The sequence below is a fragment of the Prionailurus viverrinus genome, chromosome B1 (assembly GCF_022837055.1).
Source record: "Prionailurus viverrinus isolate Anna chromosome B1, UM_Priviv_1.0, whole genome shotgun sequence".
In the NCBI taxonomy this organism is placed as follows: Eukaryota; Metazoa; Chordata; class Mammalia; order Carnivora; family Felidae; genus Prionailurus; species Prionailurus viverrinus.
Window position 1 is genome coordinate 8,232,001 of NC_062564.1, and position 16,403 is coordinate 8,248,403.

Sequence of the window (16,403 nt, forward strand, 5' to 3'; positions counted from 1 at the left end):
GTGGACAACATTATTTTAGAAGTCAGTACTCAAAACACTGAGGGCATGTCTAAGGCATCACTCTGTTTAAATATTTTTCAAGAAAGCAAATTATTTTATGGCAAAACACAAGTACTACTGTTTTGAGCAGTCACCTACACCATTTAAAGATGTTCTTGTTAAACTTGCAAGGTTTAAGAGACTTATCTTCATATAACTATAGAATTTTCTTCTTTCAGGACTAATTATTTTTATGTATTGCTGTAGCTGTGTCATACCAGGAAATAATCCTGTCCATATGCAAACTACTCATCTGGTTACATTTATGTAGCCAAAATATTTGTTCCCAGAGAAAAGCATTTTAGCATAATGCCTTTTTAAAAACGATGGTGCGCCTGGGTGGCTCAGTCAGTTGATCGTCCAACTTTGGCCCAGGTCATGATCTCACGGTTCGTGAGTTCGAGCCCCGCGTCAGCTCTGTTCTGACAGCTCAGAGTCTGGAGCCTGCTTCGGATTCTGTGTCTCCCTCTGTCTCTGTCTCAAAAATAAACATTAAAAAAATTTTTTTAAAAATGAAATAAACACTTCAATTGTGTTATGAAAATGTTTCCTTTTTAACACAGAAGAACATTTAAACATGATCTCCAGTGTATTTTAAACGAGCATTTCAGCTTACGCCAAGTGTTTGAGCTGGTCAGAAGAAGTCAAATATCCGGGAAAGATTCTTTTTGAGTGAAATATTTTAAAGCCATTTTAATACATATTGAGGGATATTAAATCACACGAAGAGTCTGAATGAATCATCCTAGTGCACGGCATAACTTTCATCTCGGGGACATACTAAGCAGACGAACTAATAGTATGTTCCACATTGACTCGCTTGGTTATAAATTCAAAAGTGTCACGTGCTACAGTATTTATAATTATTAAATATATTGAGATGAATTTAAATAAAATGGGATAGCAAATGTTGTCTCTCTGAAACTTTGTTTTCTAGAATCACGCTTTTTCAGAGTCATCAAAATCTGACGTCTGGGGCGCCTGGGTGGCGCAGTCGGTTAAGCGTCCGACTTCAGCCAGGTCACGATCTCGCGGTCCGGGAGTTCGAGCCCCACGTCAGGCTCTGGGCTGATGGCTCGGAGCCTGGAGCCTGTTTCCGATTCTGTGTCTCCCTCTCTCTCTGCCCCTCCCCCGTTCATGCTCTGTCTCTCTCTGTCCCCAAAAAAATAAATGTTGAAAAAAAAAATCTGACGTCTGGTTAGAGGAAAGGAAAAAGGGCAGGGGGAGGTGCACGTTTTCATATCATCAAGTTTTGCTCATCATGTAAGACAGTAATGGACTGAACTTACCAGTTTATAATACAGCTTTTGTTTTATTTTAAACATATTTGGCATGATATAAAAATATTGATCACAGTGAGCTTTACCAATTGTTATTGCTATAAAAATGAATGCAGAAACAATCTTTTTAGTGGAAATAAATTATATAGTCATTATTATTTTTTTTTTTTAAATCACAAGAGAAAAACCTCAGCTGTTTGGTCCTTGGTAGAAAACCAGTCATTGAAAAGAGGTCTTTTGCAGGTGAGCTCCAGTCCATTGCTGTAAAGTTGTCCACAAAGTCCAGCGAACCCTGACTTGTCGTGGTCCACAGGGTCCCACAAAGGTCTCTCTGTTCACGGACAGTTCGAGCGTGGCAACACGGTCTTCCAGGATCGCCAGGTGACAAGTTGGAAAAGAGTGCAGCCTTAGTTCATGTGTGGTCTTTTCCAGTACGAAGGGACACAGCGACACACTTCCTCACTAAATGTAAGTCCTTGTTCACAAGGCTTCAGTCGATTCGTACATGGTCTTCTGTAACAACTAGGAAAACAGAGAGGAAAGCGTTTGTGTTGACGACCAACGCAACGGATTCACGATGCTACAAACGCAGTTGTTTTTCTGCATTTAAAACGAGAACAAAGTTACTCATGTGGCCATAGACCTGTTCTTAGGTTTCTGTCTTTCTGAAGTTGGAGGCTGAGAATTAGAAAACCGAGGAGGACCGCAAAAGCCTAAAACCAGTGTTGCTGCTCGAACAGATGTGAGGGGGAGGTGATGTGAGCACTGGTTCTTTTGAAGTGTCCTCTGCTTTGTGGATGAAAGGAGCATAAAAGAGAGACCGGGAAAGTGAGTGTCGAAGTTCTGCAGATAGAGCGTGAGCCCAGAGGCGTGGCGGAGTCCCCAGGAGTCTGGGTGCTCGTGCGGAACCCAGACTTGGAAGGGATGACCGTGGGCCCCATTGGGGAGCCCCGCCCTCCCTTTGTTTCTCTCCACCCGGCAGGCAGCTGGCTGTGCCACGGGGTCCCTGTCCCTCTCCGCCTGGGCTCCAGGGGAGAAGAAGGTGGTCTGGGGGAGGGGGAGAGGGACGGTGCTTCCCTGGGCCCCCCTCTCTTCCCACCCTGGACTTCCAGTGGGGAAAGGACAGATGCTCCAAAGGCCCTATTGCTCCAGTGAACGGGAGCTGCCTCTGAAGAAGCTTGGGGGGGTGTGAGACATGGCCGGTGCAAGAACGGGATGGGCGTCCAGGGCGTAAGGCAGCGTGGCCTGGCAGGGAGATCAAAAGCACGCTACAGAGACCCTGCACGTGTGAGTTGGAAGTGTCATTTCTTGTGCTCCGGAAAACATATCTAGTTCAAGTGTTACTTTTTTTTTTTTCCTCCTCTAAGTGCAAATGCATTATTGTTGGACTACTGGTATCCCTTTACTAAAAAGATGCAATTCTCAATGATCAATGGAAGCTGATGATTAAGGCAGTGGACAAAAAATATATACTCTGCCCCTCTCCGACACTTTTGGAATACATATTAAGAAATGAGTGTCCACATTTTCAAAATACTATATGTTTTTGCTTCGATATATACATATACACCTGGAAGTATATCCTTAGAATAATGAACACGGCGCTTCAGTAAACAGAAAGTCTTCATGAAACAACGTATATACTATTAGGAGAATTACAAAGATGGAAATCTTTTCTCTTAGGTTAATATAAGAATTCTGTAGACAAGTATGGTGGCTGGTTTAGTCTTATGGAAAGATAAGATCAGACTTTCCAAGTATAGTAGGGTCTCTTAGAAGGGTTCACTGTGCAAAATGGTTAATAATCTGTAGTAAGACTTAGTATATACAATATTCTGCCTTTTTGAAGTATCCTTCTGGGAGGCAGATACCCAGATAAAATTGGGATACAGTTGTTGCTCAAGATATTCTAAAAAGGAAACACAAGATCCCTATAAGATACTCTGACACAGTAATGGAAGAACACAATGTCATCCATGAGATACCTACATTCACTGAAGTTCCCTTATGCAGCAGCTAAAATGTTACTGTGGACAGATCATCGGTGACATAAATTGGAACAGGAACACAAGCCTCACGAGCATCAAAAAGATGGAAATTTTACTTATTGGGAAAAGTAGTAAACATTAATGTAGGTAGGAAATTGTAGATACATGAAATTGAATTTTTTAAACATGTTTGTTTATTTTGAGAGAGTGAGAGAGAGAGAGAGGAATGAATGAATCCCTAGCAGGCTCAGAGAGAGAGAGAGAGGAGAGAGAGAGAGAGAGAGAGAGAGAGAGAGAGAGAGAGAATGAATCCCTAGTCCCTAGCAGGCTCCATGCTGTCAGCACAGAGCCTGACATGGGACTCGATCTCAAGAACCATGAGATCACGACTGGAGCTGAGATCAAGAGTCGGACGCCTAACCGACGTAGCCACCCAAGAGTCTCCCCCAGCCCCCCAATTTAAGTTTTAAGTCATGTGAGTGCTCGTCTGTTGCAAGGGCATTATTGCCATCTTTAAAGAGTGCGCCGGAAGAAGAGAAGCCAGTGTTGGTGATGACGAACTGACGGTCTGAGAGCTGAAAGGGCAGCGAGGAGAGTGAAACGTTATGTCAGCCAGGACAAAGAGGGGAGCTTCGAGAAAAAGTACACAAAGGACAGGTTACACGAACACCGACGTGTCCACTGAATTTGGCAGTGGAGTCTACGGATACCTTCCATAGAACTTTCTCATGGAATGCCAGGGCGTAACCTCGGTTACAGCTGGTTAAATATGTGACAGATGCAAGAGGCGAACACAATTGGCAAGTGCCTAGGTCTTGGCTCAAGTTCGAAGAGGACCGAGCTTCGCTGCTAACATACGCTCGGCATCCCAGTAAGATGCTAATGAGATGTAAGTCCGGGAACGCTCATAAGCTGAGGGGAAAGAAAAGTAGTTGACGACGTCAAAAGTACGGGAGAGAGAAGGCCTGTCTGGCGGAGCAAGGTTGAAGAAAATGCCGGAGACACCGATCTGGCTAAAATGCAGACCACCTCGCCCTCAGGTTAAAGAGGAAGCAGCTCAACCCTGGAAGGGTCTGAGTCCAACGGTCTCATTTTCTTTTTCTGGGTGGAAAAGGGGGCAGAATCCACGTTTCAGGAATGAGTCTTGAATAATCTTGAGCGATACATTGATTTATTTCTCTAACGCCACTATTCAGCTTAACTGTCATTCTTTCTCGATACAACTCTACAATTAGTGGCACTATCCTGTCCTTTGAATATTTTGCATAGACGTTACTGCACTGAGGACAGGTGTCCTGCATTATGATGGCATCATAATTTTTGGTGGGGGCAGTTGAGTGTCGTTCGGATGTTCCAGAAACGCTCGTCGAGGGACTGTCCCGCGCCTCTGTCTCCCTACCACTATCACAGCCTCAGCCTCTGGGACAAGGATTAGCGCGTGTTCAGAGCTTGGATCTGGTTTGGGTTCCCAGGGCTCCTGTCTTGTTTTTCTCAGGAGTAAACACGGTCTCAACGGAAGTTTAACCTTGGTTAGAAAATAACAGAATTCGCCTCCCAGAACTTAACTGGTCTCATTCTAAAAAGCAACCGCTCTTTTGGTTGAGAAAAACTATTCTCAGTAAGACAAGTGAATACGATTTATGAAGATTTCTTACCTGCATGTTTGATGTTGAAATTTCTTTCCTTTTAAGAAGCATTTCTGTGAATTTTCTGTACACTCACAGGCACATTTTCCAGGGTTTAGGGGCTGACTTCTTGGACAGGTTCTTTTACATACACACTGGCACGTGTTTTCATCAAATTCTCTGTTGGCCCCACATGAGTTGGGTAAAAGTTTGTTTTTACAGACACACTGGCATGAGTTTCTGTCTAATTCTTTGTGGGGTCCACAGCTGGAAGGCCGGAGCCCCCCTCTGCAGACACACTGACACGTCTCTTCATCAAGCTCCTTGTTGGGTCCACAGATGTCATGGGATCCATCTGTAGAGTCTAGACAAACACAGTCAGACATCTTTACTATACCTTACTTAGCGCCGGGTGTGGTGGGAAACAATTAAAAGCATTTAAAAGTGTCTTCGTGCGTTTCATTGAAGGGTTGTGCACAAACATGGGTATGTTCCTTTACAAGGAAATTCAAAATAATCCCACTGTCAAGTAGAAAATGGCCCGTTTTGTAGTCACTTATTTCAGAGCAAGATGATCTGAATACCATACATGTGCTTTTAATATTAACATATCTGTTGACCCAAATAGAGACCCTTGGCAGTTAGTCTTTAAAACATCATTCTGCTTACCTTCCCCAGAATTAGAAGGAAAAATAAAATCTTGCTGAGCCAGGCACCTGCACAGGTGATCATTCCAGATGTAGTTTGTGGGGCAAGTCTTGTTTGCAGCCTGGCACCTTGGGGAGAGAGAGACACACGAATTAATAGTCTAACTGGTACGCAGAAGGGATCGTCTCTATTCTTACCGACGTATCGCAAAGCCAATGCGTGCTTGTGAAAAAGCTTTACCATGACAGAAGGATGTATGAAGTGAAATGTGAATATTCCCTCTCAGACTACCCTCCTCACTCCCATGTGCGGCCAAATTCTAAGCCCAGCAGGGACCACTCTCGGTGGTGTGGTCTTGTATCACTTCCAGACTTTTATCGGGTTAAGGCAAGTACATTTACTTGTATAATTGCATAGTGGTTTAGCTTGTGTACAAATGGAATAAGCCTCTTCTATCACTCCGGAATTTCTTTCTTCCACTAAACAATATATTGTGGATCTCTTCATAGGTTACATCATCATGTACTGTTACATCCACTGTTTAGTGGTGACACAGTAGTCCATCAAATGGATGTGCTATGAATCTCCGATTGGTAGCTAATGAAATTGCTTCCTACTTTTGGCTTTTTCAAATAATTCGATAGGAAACATCTTCAACACCTTTACTGACCTTTCTTTTTTTAATTTTATTTTTTAATGTCTATTCAGTTTTGAGAGAAAGAGAAAGACAGAGCGTGAGTGGGGGAGGGGCAGAGAGAGAGGGAGACACAGAATCCCAAGCAGGCTCCAGGCTCTGAGCTGGCAGCGCAGAGCCCGACGCAGGACTTGAACTCACGGACTGTGAGATCGTGACCTGAGCTGAAGTCAGATGCTCAACCGACTGAGCCACCCAGGTGCCCCTTTCCTGATGTTTGTGAAACACAGATACCTATAACTATAAAGTGTCCGTTAATGCAAACTTCCACTCTACACTCCACCAGAAAGGCATCGAAGTCTTGTTAATGCTGCTGTTCTAGGTTTTCCTCCCCCTCTCCTTCCTTTTCTTCTATCCTCATCATTTCGGTAAAAGTTATGAACACACGGGCTTCAGTCAAGTACACCAAGTGCTCTTTTGCTGCAGCTGTCCCACTGTTGGCTGACTGGGCCACCTTCATGTTGACGCCTGTATGAAATGAGCCCTCTAGTTTGAAGCTTCTCTGGCATGAACAGCTGTCACAAGCTCATCTTGCCCATTTTCCCCCTACCCCCAGAATCAGCCATTCTTTCAAGGGGCCCTAATGCTGCTTGTTGGAAAATGGCATTTGGGATTAGGTCCGTTCAGTGACATCAGGTTACACTGACCTTTGCGGGGCACGGCACTAGAAAATGCGTGTATATCCCACAGAATGTCTCTGTAGGTAATGTTTACCCAAAAGAAGGATTCTTGGCTCCTAATATCCTAACTTAGAGTGTATATAAATCTCTTACCACCTAATTGTTCAGCTGAGGTCGGTGCAGGGGAAATAATTATACAATTATTTCTTCCACACTCAGTATCGTGAACGACAGGTGATAGGAGAGTGTTGCGTTACATTCCAAACTGTTAGAACATCACATCATCTTCACAGGGCCACTGAGTGTAAGCAAACAGGACATGTGCTTTGGATGGTGCTAAGAAAAGTTTCAGAGGCCTACTGTGTGATGAGGTAATGACACATCTTTCGTTAAAAGACAGCCTGATGTCTTGAACAGCACCACAGAAGGGAATTTTTGAACGGTGTAAACACATCTATGTTTTGCAACCACTTTTTCCTGGACAACCACTTCTGAGAATTTATGGGAACTCTCCCACCCAGCAGTCTCTACAGGAGCCCTAAGACCCACAAAATCTCCTGGTTCCATTCGGTATGACTGTTTCCCTAAAACACCTTCCCCACAGCACTGCGAGTGGCAATGACTGTCTTACCCTTACCCCTCCTTCCTTGTGCCTTTCTTCAAGGGTCATGTCTCCAGCTTGATGAAAAACCATCTGTGATGGAAAGTTTTCTTGAATTTTATTTTTGATTTGTAACAAGTCTTTGAACGCTGTGTGCTATCTGCTTTCCCATCTCATAAGCTAATTAATTTCTCATTCAGCATGCAAATAATCCAAGTACCACATATAAAGCAACTGTGTGTTAACAACTATGATAACTGCTGGATGATCAAGGGAACAGCGTTTGAGCATTTTAGATCCTACCAAGATAGGATGTTCCTTTTCCTACAGATAGTTAAGTTATTTTGTAGGGAATTAGTTATGTGGGGTTTCCCTACAATACTTTATAATTCTTCCCATTTAAAACAATAAAAGATATGTTTGCAATGTATATTTTTGGAAATAGGTTATTGATTTTAAGTAAAAGATACGTGTACATATTTTTAGGAAAAAACAAACAGTCACAGAGCTATGTCCAAATACAATGTAACATTACTGGGGTTTTAAATGTACTCCTTTGACTTCATACTAATAACTTCCATTAAAATCTTTGTTACTAACAATCTTTATATTTTCTAAAGTATATATAAGAGTATATTTGCCTTATATGCTACATGCCTTTTTATTTATAATTTTATTTTTTGAAACGTTTATGTGATTTCAGTTAAAATTATGAGCAAATATATATTCAGAGGATTCATTCTGACCCACCTCCTAAGCATGCTGATACTTTTTGTAGCTTTTTGTTTTCAGTGTTTCTTTCTGTAAATAAAGGAAAAGTACGTACGCATGTATATCTTTTCCTCCATTCTGTTACACAGAAGACAGCCTCTCTTACATGCTGTTCCAAACCTTGCTTTTCTTGTGAACAATATCCCCTGGGGAACATTGTACTTTCCCGATAATTTTACGTATTCCCAAGAACAAGTCTCTACTTACCACATATTTTTGTCATTAGAATTTTCTTGGTTAATCATAAACCATTGTTCCACATAACATTTAGACAGTATCAATTTTCTAAAACAATATCGTTTTTTCCTTTATCTCCTTTCCAAAGTGTTACTACCCTTCCATCAAATAAGATGCAGCTATGTTTAGTTACCGAATAATAACACCTAATCCTGGCTGAATGAGCTTAGATTACTCTTCTGTAAGTGAAGAGAAGTCCATTTTGGCTGTATTGCCCTACTCTTGACATAGACGTGAGTTAAGTGACACACTCCCATGTTGGTATCAGGAGGGCACAGCGCTGTGGTGCTTGCAGTAGAAGGGAATTTTCATTTTGCCAATACGTGATTTATACTGCCATTACCGAAACCCAGCATCCTCCCAGCTGTTAGCTGTAATCCACCAGTGGATCACAAATCAATTATAAGGGATGGGAAATGCATTCTTAATGTAAAAGAATGACATATAATAAAATACTACTAGAATGCAACCATAAAGATGGTTTCTGCAATTATATGCCACTTATGTGTATGCATATATATTTGTAATATACGTAATATGCATATATAAACATGTATATATAAATATGCATGTATACACCCTCACACATACAAACTTCCCCCCTCTGCCACATGTGTATATGTGAATATGGTAGCAATGTCAAATGCATTCTTTTTTTACTTATAGTAGTTGATAAACACATGACTAAGCTATTTATTTTTTATGGAAAGAAGTATCCGGAGATCTAGAGATCCCCATCACTAGCCTAAGTGAGACTGGTCAGTAATGGGTTCTTTAACTGCAGGAGCGTGTGCTAACATATCCGTGCTGAACTTTCAGTAGGTATACAAGATTGTGCACCCTAAATAGATATGAAAATAAAACATTTCCTGTTTCCCACGAAGTGAGGAAAAAAGTAGAGTTTTATAATATTTCACATTCTTAAAAATATAAGTTCAAAAATATGGACCATGTATAGAAACCAATGTAGGAATGTATTTCTGGAAATGTCACAACAAGGTATCTACTGTCTAGTTTTACAGAATGGTTTCATATAATCTGGCTACACTAGGCATTTTGATTTTGCACATTCATGTTGAGTAAAAATATAGTCTTCAGAATAACAATTTCAATTATGTTACACCTGAAGTGTTTTTGCTAAAGTAAACTTGATATTACTAATTATGCTTTACTAAAGGTGAGCTAAATATTTTAAGTTCTAATATTCTTAAAACTTAAATTTCTAGAAAAATGACTTTAGAGGCTTTGCCAAAAATAAGTAACTCCTACTTTTCAATGTTAACCTATTTTAATGTTGAAATTTGAAATCCTGCTAGATACCATTTAATTAAAGAAACATGTATCTGCATAGATTACATTTTCATAATTATTAAATGAGGATCCCTACTCTAAAAGTGAATGGCAAGTTGTTAGCATTTAAAGCTTCTCATGTGAGAAAAAAGGAGACACAATTTCCAAAGTATTATTTTAGAATGAAAGAAAATGTTTTTACTGTGGATAGAGGGGTGAGCACCATTTACTTATCTTCTCCATATCTTAATCTCCAAAGCATTTTTATTCTATTGCGATATTTCTTCAAGTTCTGCACATTGATGTGTGTAAACACATTAAAACGTTTAAATAAATTAGTTATTTTGTACATTGTATTTATAAGATGATTCCAGGGCACATTTTGTCTCCAAAGCCAATGCTTATGCCATTACTTGTAAAGTAAATCTCGGTGGAAAATCACATGTAAATAAATGAACTTGCCTACTTTAACTTTCCCCCCGTACACATAACCATAGCCCCGTTTATATTTATGCAGGTAAAAGACGCTTTTCTTAAAAATTCTGTCATTACTTCACTCCACCGGTTTGTTAGCTGCTGCTAGTTAAGAGCAGAGAACAAAAGTGTAAGGGGATGTGTGTTACAGAATAATGGATTTAATGATCAAAATCGTTCTTATGTTGCTGTTGATCTCTCTCTTGAGATTTTCAAGGACGGATATGTCCTCTGTGTACTGGATGAGTTACTGATACTGGATGAGTTACTGGCTCTTGTGCCTGGGCCACTGCAGCGGACTGTTTTCTGCACACTGTTGTTTGGGTTCTTTCAACTTCTCTACTCTTTGCCCCTTGAGTTTTTATATACTTGGAAATCTCCTGACCCCCCAAATCCGTATTTAAGGAATGCAGACACATTACCACCTTTTGTTTGGCATTAGTGAGAACTGAGCTGAATGTATTTTGTAATATATCTCTAAGTGAGAAACAATGAGCGGGGTCTTGATTTGTATTAAACTACTACTGATCTACTTGACCAAGTATCTCTTAAAATATTTCATAGATCATTCAAGATGAGTGTTAACATTAACTGAATACACATTCAACTTGTGGCACTCAATGGCTTTTTGAAATAGCACATTGTCTCTGTGACATGAACTGTGCTATTAATCAAGTACTCTCATTGGCATCTATTTTCGTAAGGTGTCTTCACAACAATGCAACTGATTAAAATTCTGATGAAAGTGTGGTACCTGTAATAACAGTCGTGTTCCTTAAGTAGCAATCCTGCCTTAAATCTATTCAATGTGAAGTGTGATCCCCTAATATTCGTTTGAAAGCATGTGCTGTGGGCTCTTCTACATTTCTTCGGAGCATCGTGATATCATCCAATGAGCTAGCCAATGATATGCTCTGTACTCCATTAAGAAAACACAGAGGGGGCACTCTGACCATGTTAGTACTTTGGATAAATACCCAAATACAGGTTTGGTTCCCTAAATGCCAACTGTTGCTGTCATCTGAACTTCACCCGCTAGGATTTGCAATCACTCAGACCTGTAATTATATTTTGAAAGCATATCCACCCAGACCCTCCCAAGATTGCTGTCAGAGTAGCAGCTGCACGGGCAACTCTTTTCTTTCACTCTCAGAGCCACACAGCCCTGGGGAAAAGACTGCAACAGTTTGATTTCCAAAGACTGAATTGTGTTGGTCTTGAGTTCTTTATGCATGGCCCTTGATTACACTGGACTATCTGATGCAAGGTATTAATAATAGGGGAATCTAGGGAATAAGGGTATGGAGTAGATGGGAATTCTTTATACCTTTTTCTCAGTTTTTCTATAAGCCTAAAACTTCTAAAAAAAAAAAAAAAAGGCTGTGCTTTCACCTGTTATCGTTCAGAAGACAGAAACCAGACAGTCCAAAGGTGGGTGCACAGGTCAGCACAGTTAGCTTCCTGTTAGAAAAAATATGCTCCAAGGCCTGGAGACTCTTACCTGAGTTCCATGGCTAAATGGATTCATGTTAATCAGTGCTCATTCGAAGGGCTTAGACAATATTTAGATAATAACGAGCTTTGTAAAAAGAAAAAAAGGATGAGCAGACCTATGAATTAAGGTTTCAGAAATAACTGCGTATGATCAGGAGAGTTTTAAACCTATCAAGAGGGGATTTTCAGGGCAGGACACAGATGCATGTTTTAAAATAGTGGAAAAGTAGTTTCTGGCCACCTGGAGCAAGACTTCAAGTCCCAGTTTCACTGGCAGATGTATTGTCTCTGCATTTCTGCTCTGATGCAGTTTACTAACTGCATCATGCTACTCTATTTTTGGTAAAGCAAGAATGGAATGCATGATCTTGAAATGAAAAGGAAAGAAATAATTAAAAGGAGAAAATCAAAGCCTAATGGATATTCAAGCTTCTAAGCATTCAGACTGAGGATCTGTTATAGATTAATGAAGACACTGAGCCCTCAAGTTCTACATCAAAGGTTGCCAGGGCGATAAATTTGCTCTGTTCCTTGGAGAAGAGAGTTGTTCTCACACGAATGAAATTTTCCTTAATAAGCCCGGGTAACTCTAACTTCTTAGAGGCAAATATGTTTTATTTTGTGTCTTAGTAAACAATGTTGACAACTTCGTAAAAGAAATGAAAACCAGTAAACAAATAAAAATCAATGAGCCTTCAAGCTAGAGTTTTCCATTTTCTCTTTTTTCACCCCTTCTTTTCCTCTGTTACCACATCATGGCTCTCCCCCAAAGACTGGCAGAACCTCTTTATCAGGTTGAAATCATACATATTTCTATTTTGTATTCATTAAAAAAATCCAAGGTACCCTGGCTGTGCTGAGCATGCTCTTGTCACTCCCCTACCAAAACACTCCGCATGCTCCCCAATACCTCCACAGGAAGGGTGAAACTCTCTAGGCTGGTAACCAAAGCTTCCTAAGCACAGCCTTAGCACTGCCTTCTTAATTGAATCTCTGACGGCCTTCTTCCATTAACACCCAATCCTCGTGGATTCAATTCTCATGGATTTATTGTCTCCAGAATGTGCTATTTCCTTTAGGAACCCTTTAGGAACATTGTCAGTGATAACCAATTAACCAATGAATTTACCACTGGGTAGAATTCATTTCATGGCACTTATGTTTCAAATGTGACATCTCTCTCCTTTGATTTTACTCTCTTCCTCGTATGTAGTATATTGCTTCCCTATAGTCTGTATCGTAGAATAAACACGAATATTCATTCACTCACTCATTCATTCATTCATCCATACAATGGAATACGACACAGGTATTTAATGAACAAAGGGGGCCTAGAGACCTCAAAATGATTACATCTCTAAAACATCATGTTCAGAGAAAAAAGTACTGTCACCATTTTAACATATTTTAAGCAAAGCCGTACTATACATTCTTTTGTCTTATAAAAATGGAAGAGCATGAATGAGGATACAATTTTCAATCAGTGGTTACCTCTGGCAAGGAAGGGTGCTGAATGGTGACCATGGCTTTGGGTTATTGTCTTGAGTGAGTATGACAGAATTGGGGTGGAGGGATATGTCGTTTTTGCATTTTTTTTTGTTCTTTCCTATATGTTTGAAGGGTTTTTTGTTTTTAATGTGAAGAAGTTAAAAATGTAGTCATGACTGCATCCCCAAAGGAATGGATTGACTCCAAATTTAGTCTGAATCTCTGGTTTGCCACTCTTGAGTTGTGTGATGTTGGGGCAAATGACCTAATCCCCCTGATTCAGTTTCTCATATGTAACTGGGAATTCCACTCCCTTGTTTCTTCTTCCTCCTTCTCAAAGTGGTTGTGCAAGATAGGGTATTAATAAGTGTTACCTCCGTTTCATGTCCTTCAGATAAGGGAGTCCGTCACAGTAACTCATGAGCTTTTTGTAAGACTTGATCTTCAGACTACTTCTTTGTTCCTTGAATTCTTGTTTGGCTTTTGCAATATCCTTTGGATTCTGTAATAACTAGTTTTGAATCCCTGATTTTTCTGACTATTCTCAGTCTCTGCACAGACTATTATTTCTCCCAGTTTCTTAGATATTGATATTCTGCATAGTTCCGGCTGCTGCTGCTTTTTTTACTGTCTCTATTTTCCTCTTCCAACGCTCTATCAGCTTCGTGCTGGCAGTGGCCATCTTAGCGCCCTCCCAGCTCCAGATCCTACCGCCTTGCAAACATTTCTCTTTGACTTCTTAGAGATACCACTCTTCCTGTGAACACGTGTTCCCTGTCTTGGTGAATACTGTCCATGCACTGCACCCTCAACTTCTGCTTCTGTTCTCCTGTACATGCCATGCCCAAGTCGTGACTTTCTCAAAATTGTCTCTCCGTCTCTTTTCTTTCCATCCCCATTTCCACCGCCTTGGTTCCTACCCTTGTTGCTTCTCTATGAGATTATTTCAGAAGCTTCTTCTCCAGTTTTTCCACCTCTTGTTTTGGGACTCAATCTACCTACTACGGTGCTATCCATGTTTTTTCTATTATTACACTGCCATCCAGATGTTCTTTATATAACATACAATGTAAATATCACGGGTCATACATGTATCTCTTAATGGCTCCTGAGAGACTTGAAGACAAAGTCCATCCTTGGCATGGCAGATGCAGTTCTCTGTACCTCTGCAGACGCGGGCATCTTGTGTGTGACGGGAGGGATGCAGCCCGCCTTCTTCCTCTGCCTCACCAGCTCATGTCCCGTGTGCATCTTTCTGACTCACGGGATTTTTCTAGGGGAGTGAGCCTGTCTACCTTCCTCTCTCTCTAACCTACCATAATAGCAATACCAAGTAGATACACAATTAGTGTTTGATGAACGACTCAATAAAGCAGAGCACAGTGTACATTTATGTACTTATTATATTAGAAATACTTGTGTTTGTACTCTGGCACAGAGTGGTTTTAGTTAAGGAATTATCCATTTTTTAAAATATCCCTCATCTAGGACGGTGTGACACACATGTAAGACTCAAATATCTCATGAATGAATAGACACTACTTCTGTCAAGTAAAAAAAAAAATGTCTGGCATCACTTCTTAATTACAAATGATTCCCTCCATAGAAAGAGACCCTCCATGTAAGGGGCCATGGGAATCCATGGAATTCAAGCTGAAGGAAAATATAGGAGGAAATAATTGGAAGGAAAGAAAATAATCTATGAGAGCATCAACATGAATATTGATATCTAACCACTTCTAGAGAGAATATCTTCTACCTCTGGACTTTCTGACGTATCTTGGTATTGATATTGAGACTTGAAAGTTGTTGTTTTGTTTTTGTTTTTGTTTTTTTTAAATACTATAAGATACTGGGGGAGAGCATGGGTTTAAGAGGTGAAAAGACTTGAATCTGTATTTTTTTTCTGGCACTTTTCTTAGCTGTTCAGCTTTTTTATGTGCTGATTAACACTTCTAATACTCTGTTTTCCCATTTGTAGAATGTCTGTAAAAATAGCAGCCCAAGTTTATTGAATGCTCACCGTCAGGCATCAGGCACTGTGCCAAGACCGGGCAGGTGTCACTGAGTATAAATGTCACTGCATCCCTATGTGTTGGATGTTGTCCTCTTCCTTCTCCTTATTACTCTTATTCTATGTCACTCTTCTACGATATCGGACTAATGAAATGTCACTAAAGAGGTTAATTGTGAGGATTAGGTTATAAATGTGACACTGCATTTTTTTTTTAATTTTTTTTCAACGTTTTTATTTTTGGGACAGAGAGAGACAGAGCATGAATGGGGGAGAGGCAGAGAGAGAGGGAGACACAGAATCGGAAACAGGCTCCAGGCTCTGAGCCATCAGCCCAGAGCCTGACGCGGGGCTCGAACTCCCGGACCGCGAGATCGTGACCTGGCTGAAGTCGGACGCTTAACCGACTGCGCCACCCAGGCGCCCCGACACTGCATTTTTGAATGTGACATTTGAATTTATGTTTTGTACATGAAGAAAATTAATCACAAAAAGTTGACCGAAGGTAGCGAAACTCACAGCAGAAAATGAGTTTTGTAATTGGGAAGCTACTTGCAGTGTGCACTATTCCCCCCTGTGCTCTGTGGTGTGGACCATCCATGCGGCCACCTAGCAGGGTTAGGATGAGCACGTGGTGGTGTGTGGCAGGTGCCTGGTGCCTGGTAACGTTTTGTAAAATCATAATGGTGATAATTGTACAGACAGAACACGTGTCGTCCCTCCCTGACTGTGCGCATGCTCGGATCCTCCCTCCTCGACTCTGCGCATGCTCAGATCGTCCCTCCCTGACTGCGCACACGAGTTCTGATTGTCCCTCCCTGACTGTGCACACGCTCTGAGGTCAGAATCAGCCAAGCCCGTGCCTATCCTCCCTAACACGACCCTGGAGCGTTCTCGGCCCGTTTTAGAGTCTCAATAGTTTTTTATGGACAACTCACTTTATGAAAGATTCATTTATTTACTGAATTATACTTCTTCATAAATAACCTGGAACAAATGGTCTGCTACTCTTTTAATCTCCTAATGATGGGACTTGAGCGCCATGCACCTGAGAAAGGCAAGTCTTGTCTCTGTCCCAACAGTGGTTGGTAAGAGCGCAGGGGTTGGGCAGAGCTGGGGCCACTGCTGGGAAATTTCGAA

The 16,403-nt window shown here is 40.9% G+C and overlaps 1 protein-coding gene across 2 annotated transcripts in view; it reads right to left on the bottom strand.

Annotated features, from left to right (window-relative positions):
• Positions 1 to 1,331: 1,331 nt before the first annotated feature.
• Positions 1,332 to 16,403, bottom strand: part of VEGFC (vascular endothelial growth factor C) — a 109,816-nt gene continuing 94,744 nt past the window's right edge. For both annotated transcript variants that reach the window (XM_047856595.1, XM_047856596.1), the window contains exons 5-7: positions 5,602 to 5,708; positions 4,963 to 5,296; positions 1,332 to 1,841 (exon numbers count right to left, since the gene is read on the bottom strand). In XM_047856595.1, the coding sequence (XP_047712551.1) occupies positions 1,727 to 1,841; positions 4,963 to 5,296; positions 5,602 to 5,708 (556 nt within the window). In that variant the 3' untranslated portion in view covers positions 1,332 to 1,726. The remainder of the gene's footprint in view (positions 1,842 to 4,962; positions 5,297 to 5,601; positions 5,709 to 16,403) is intronic.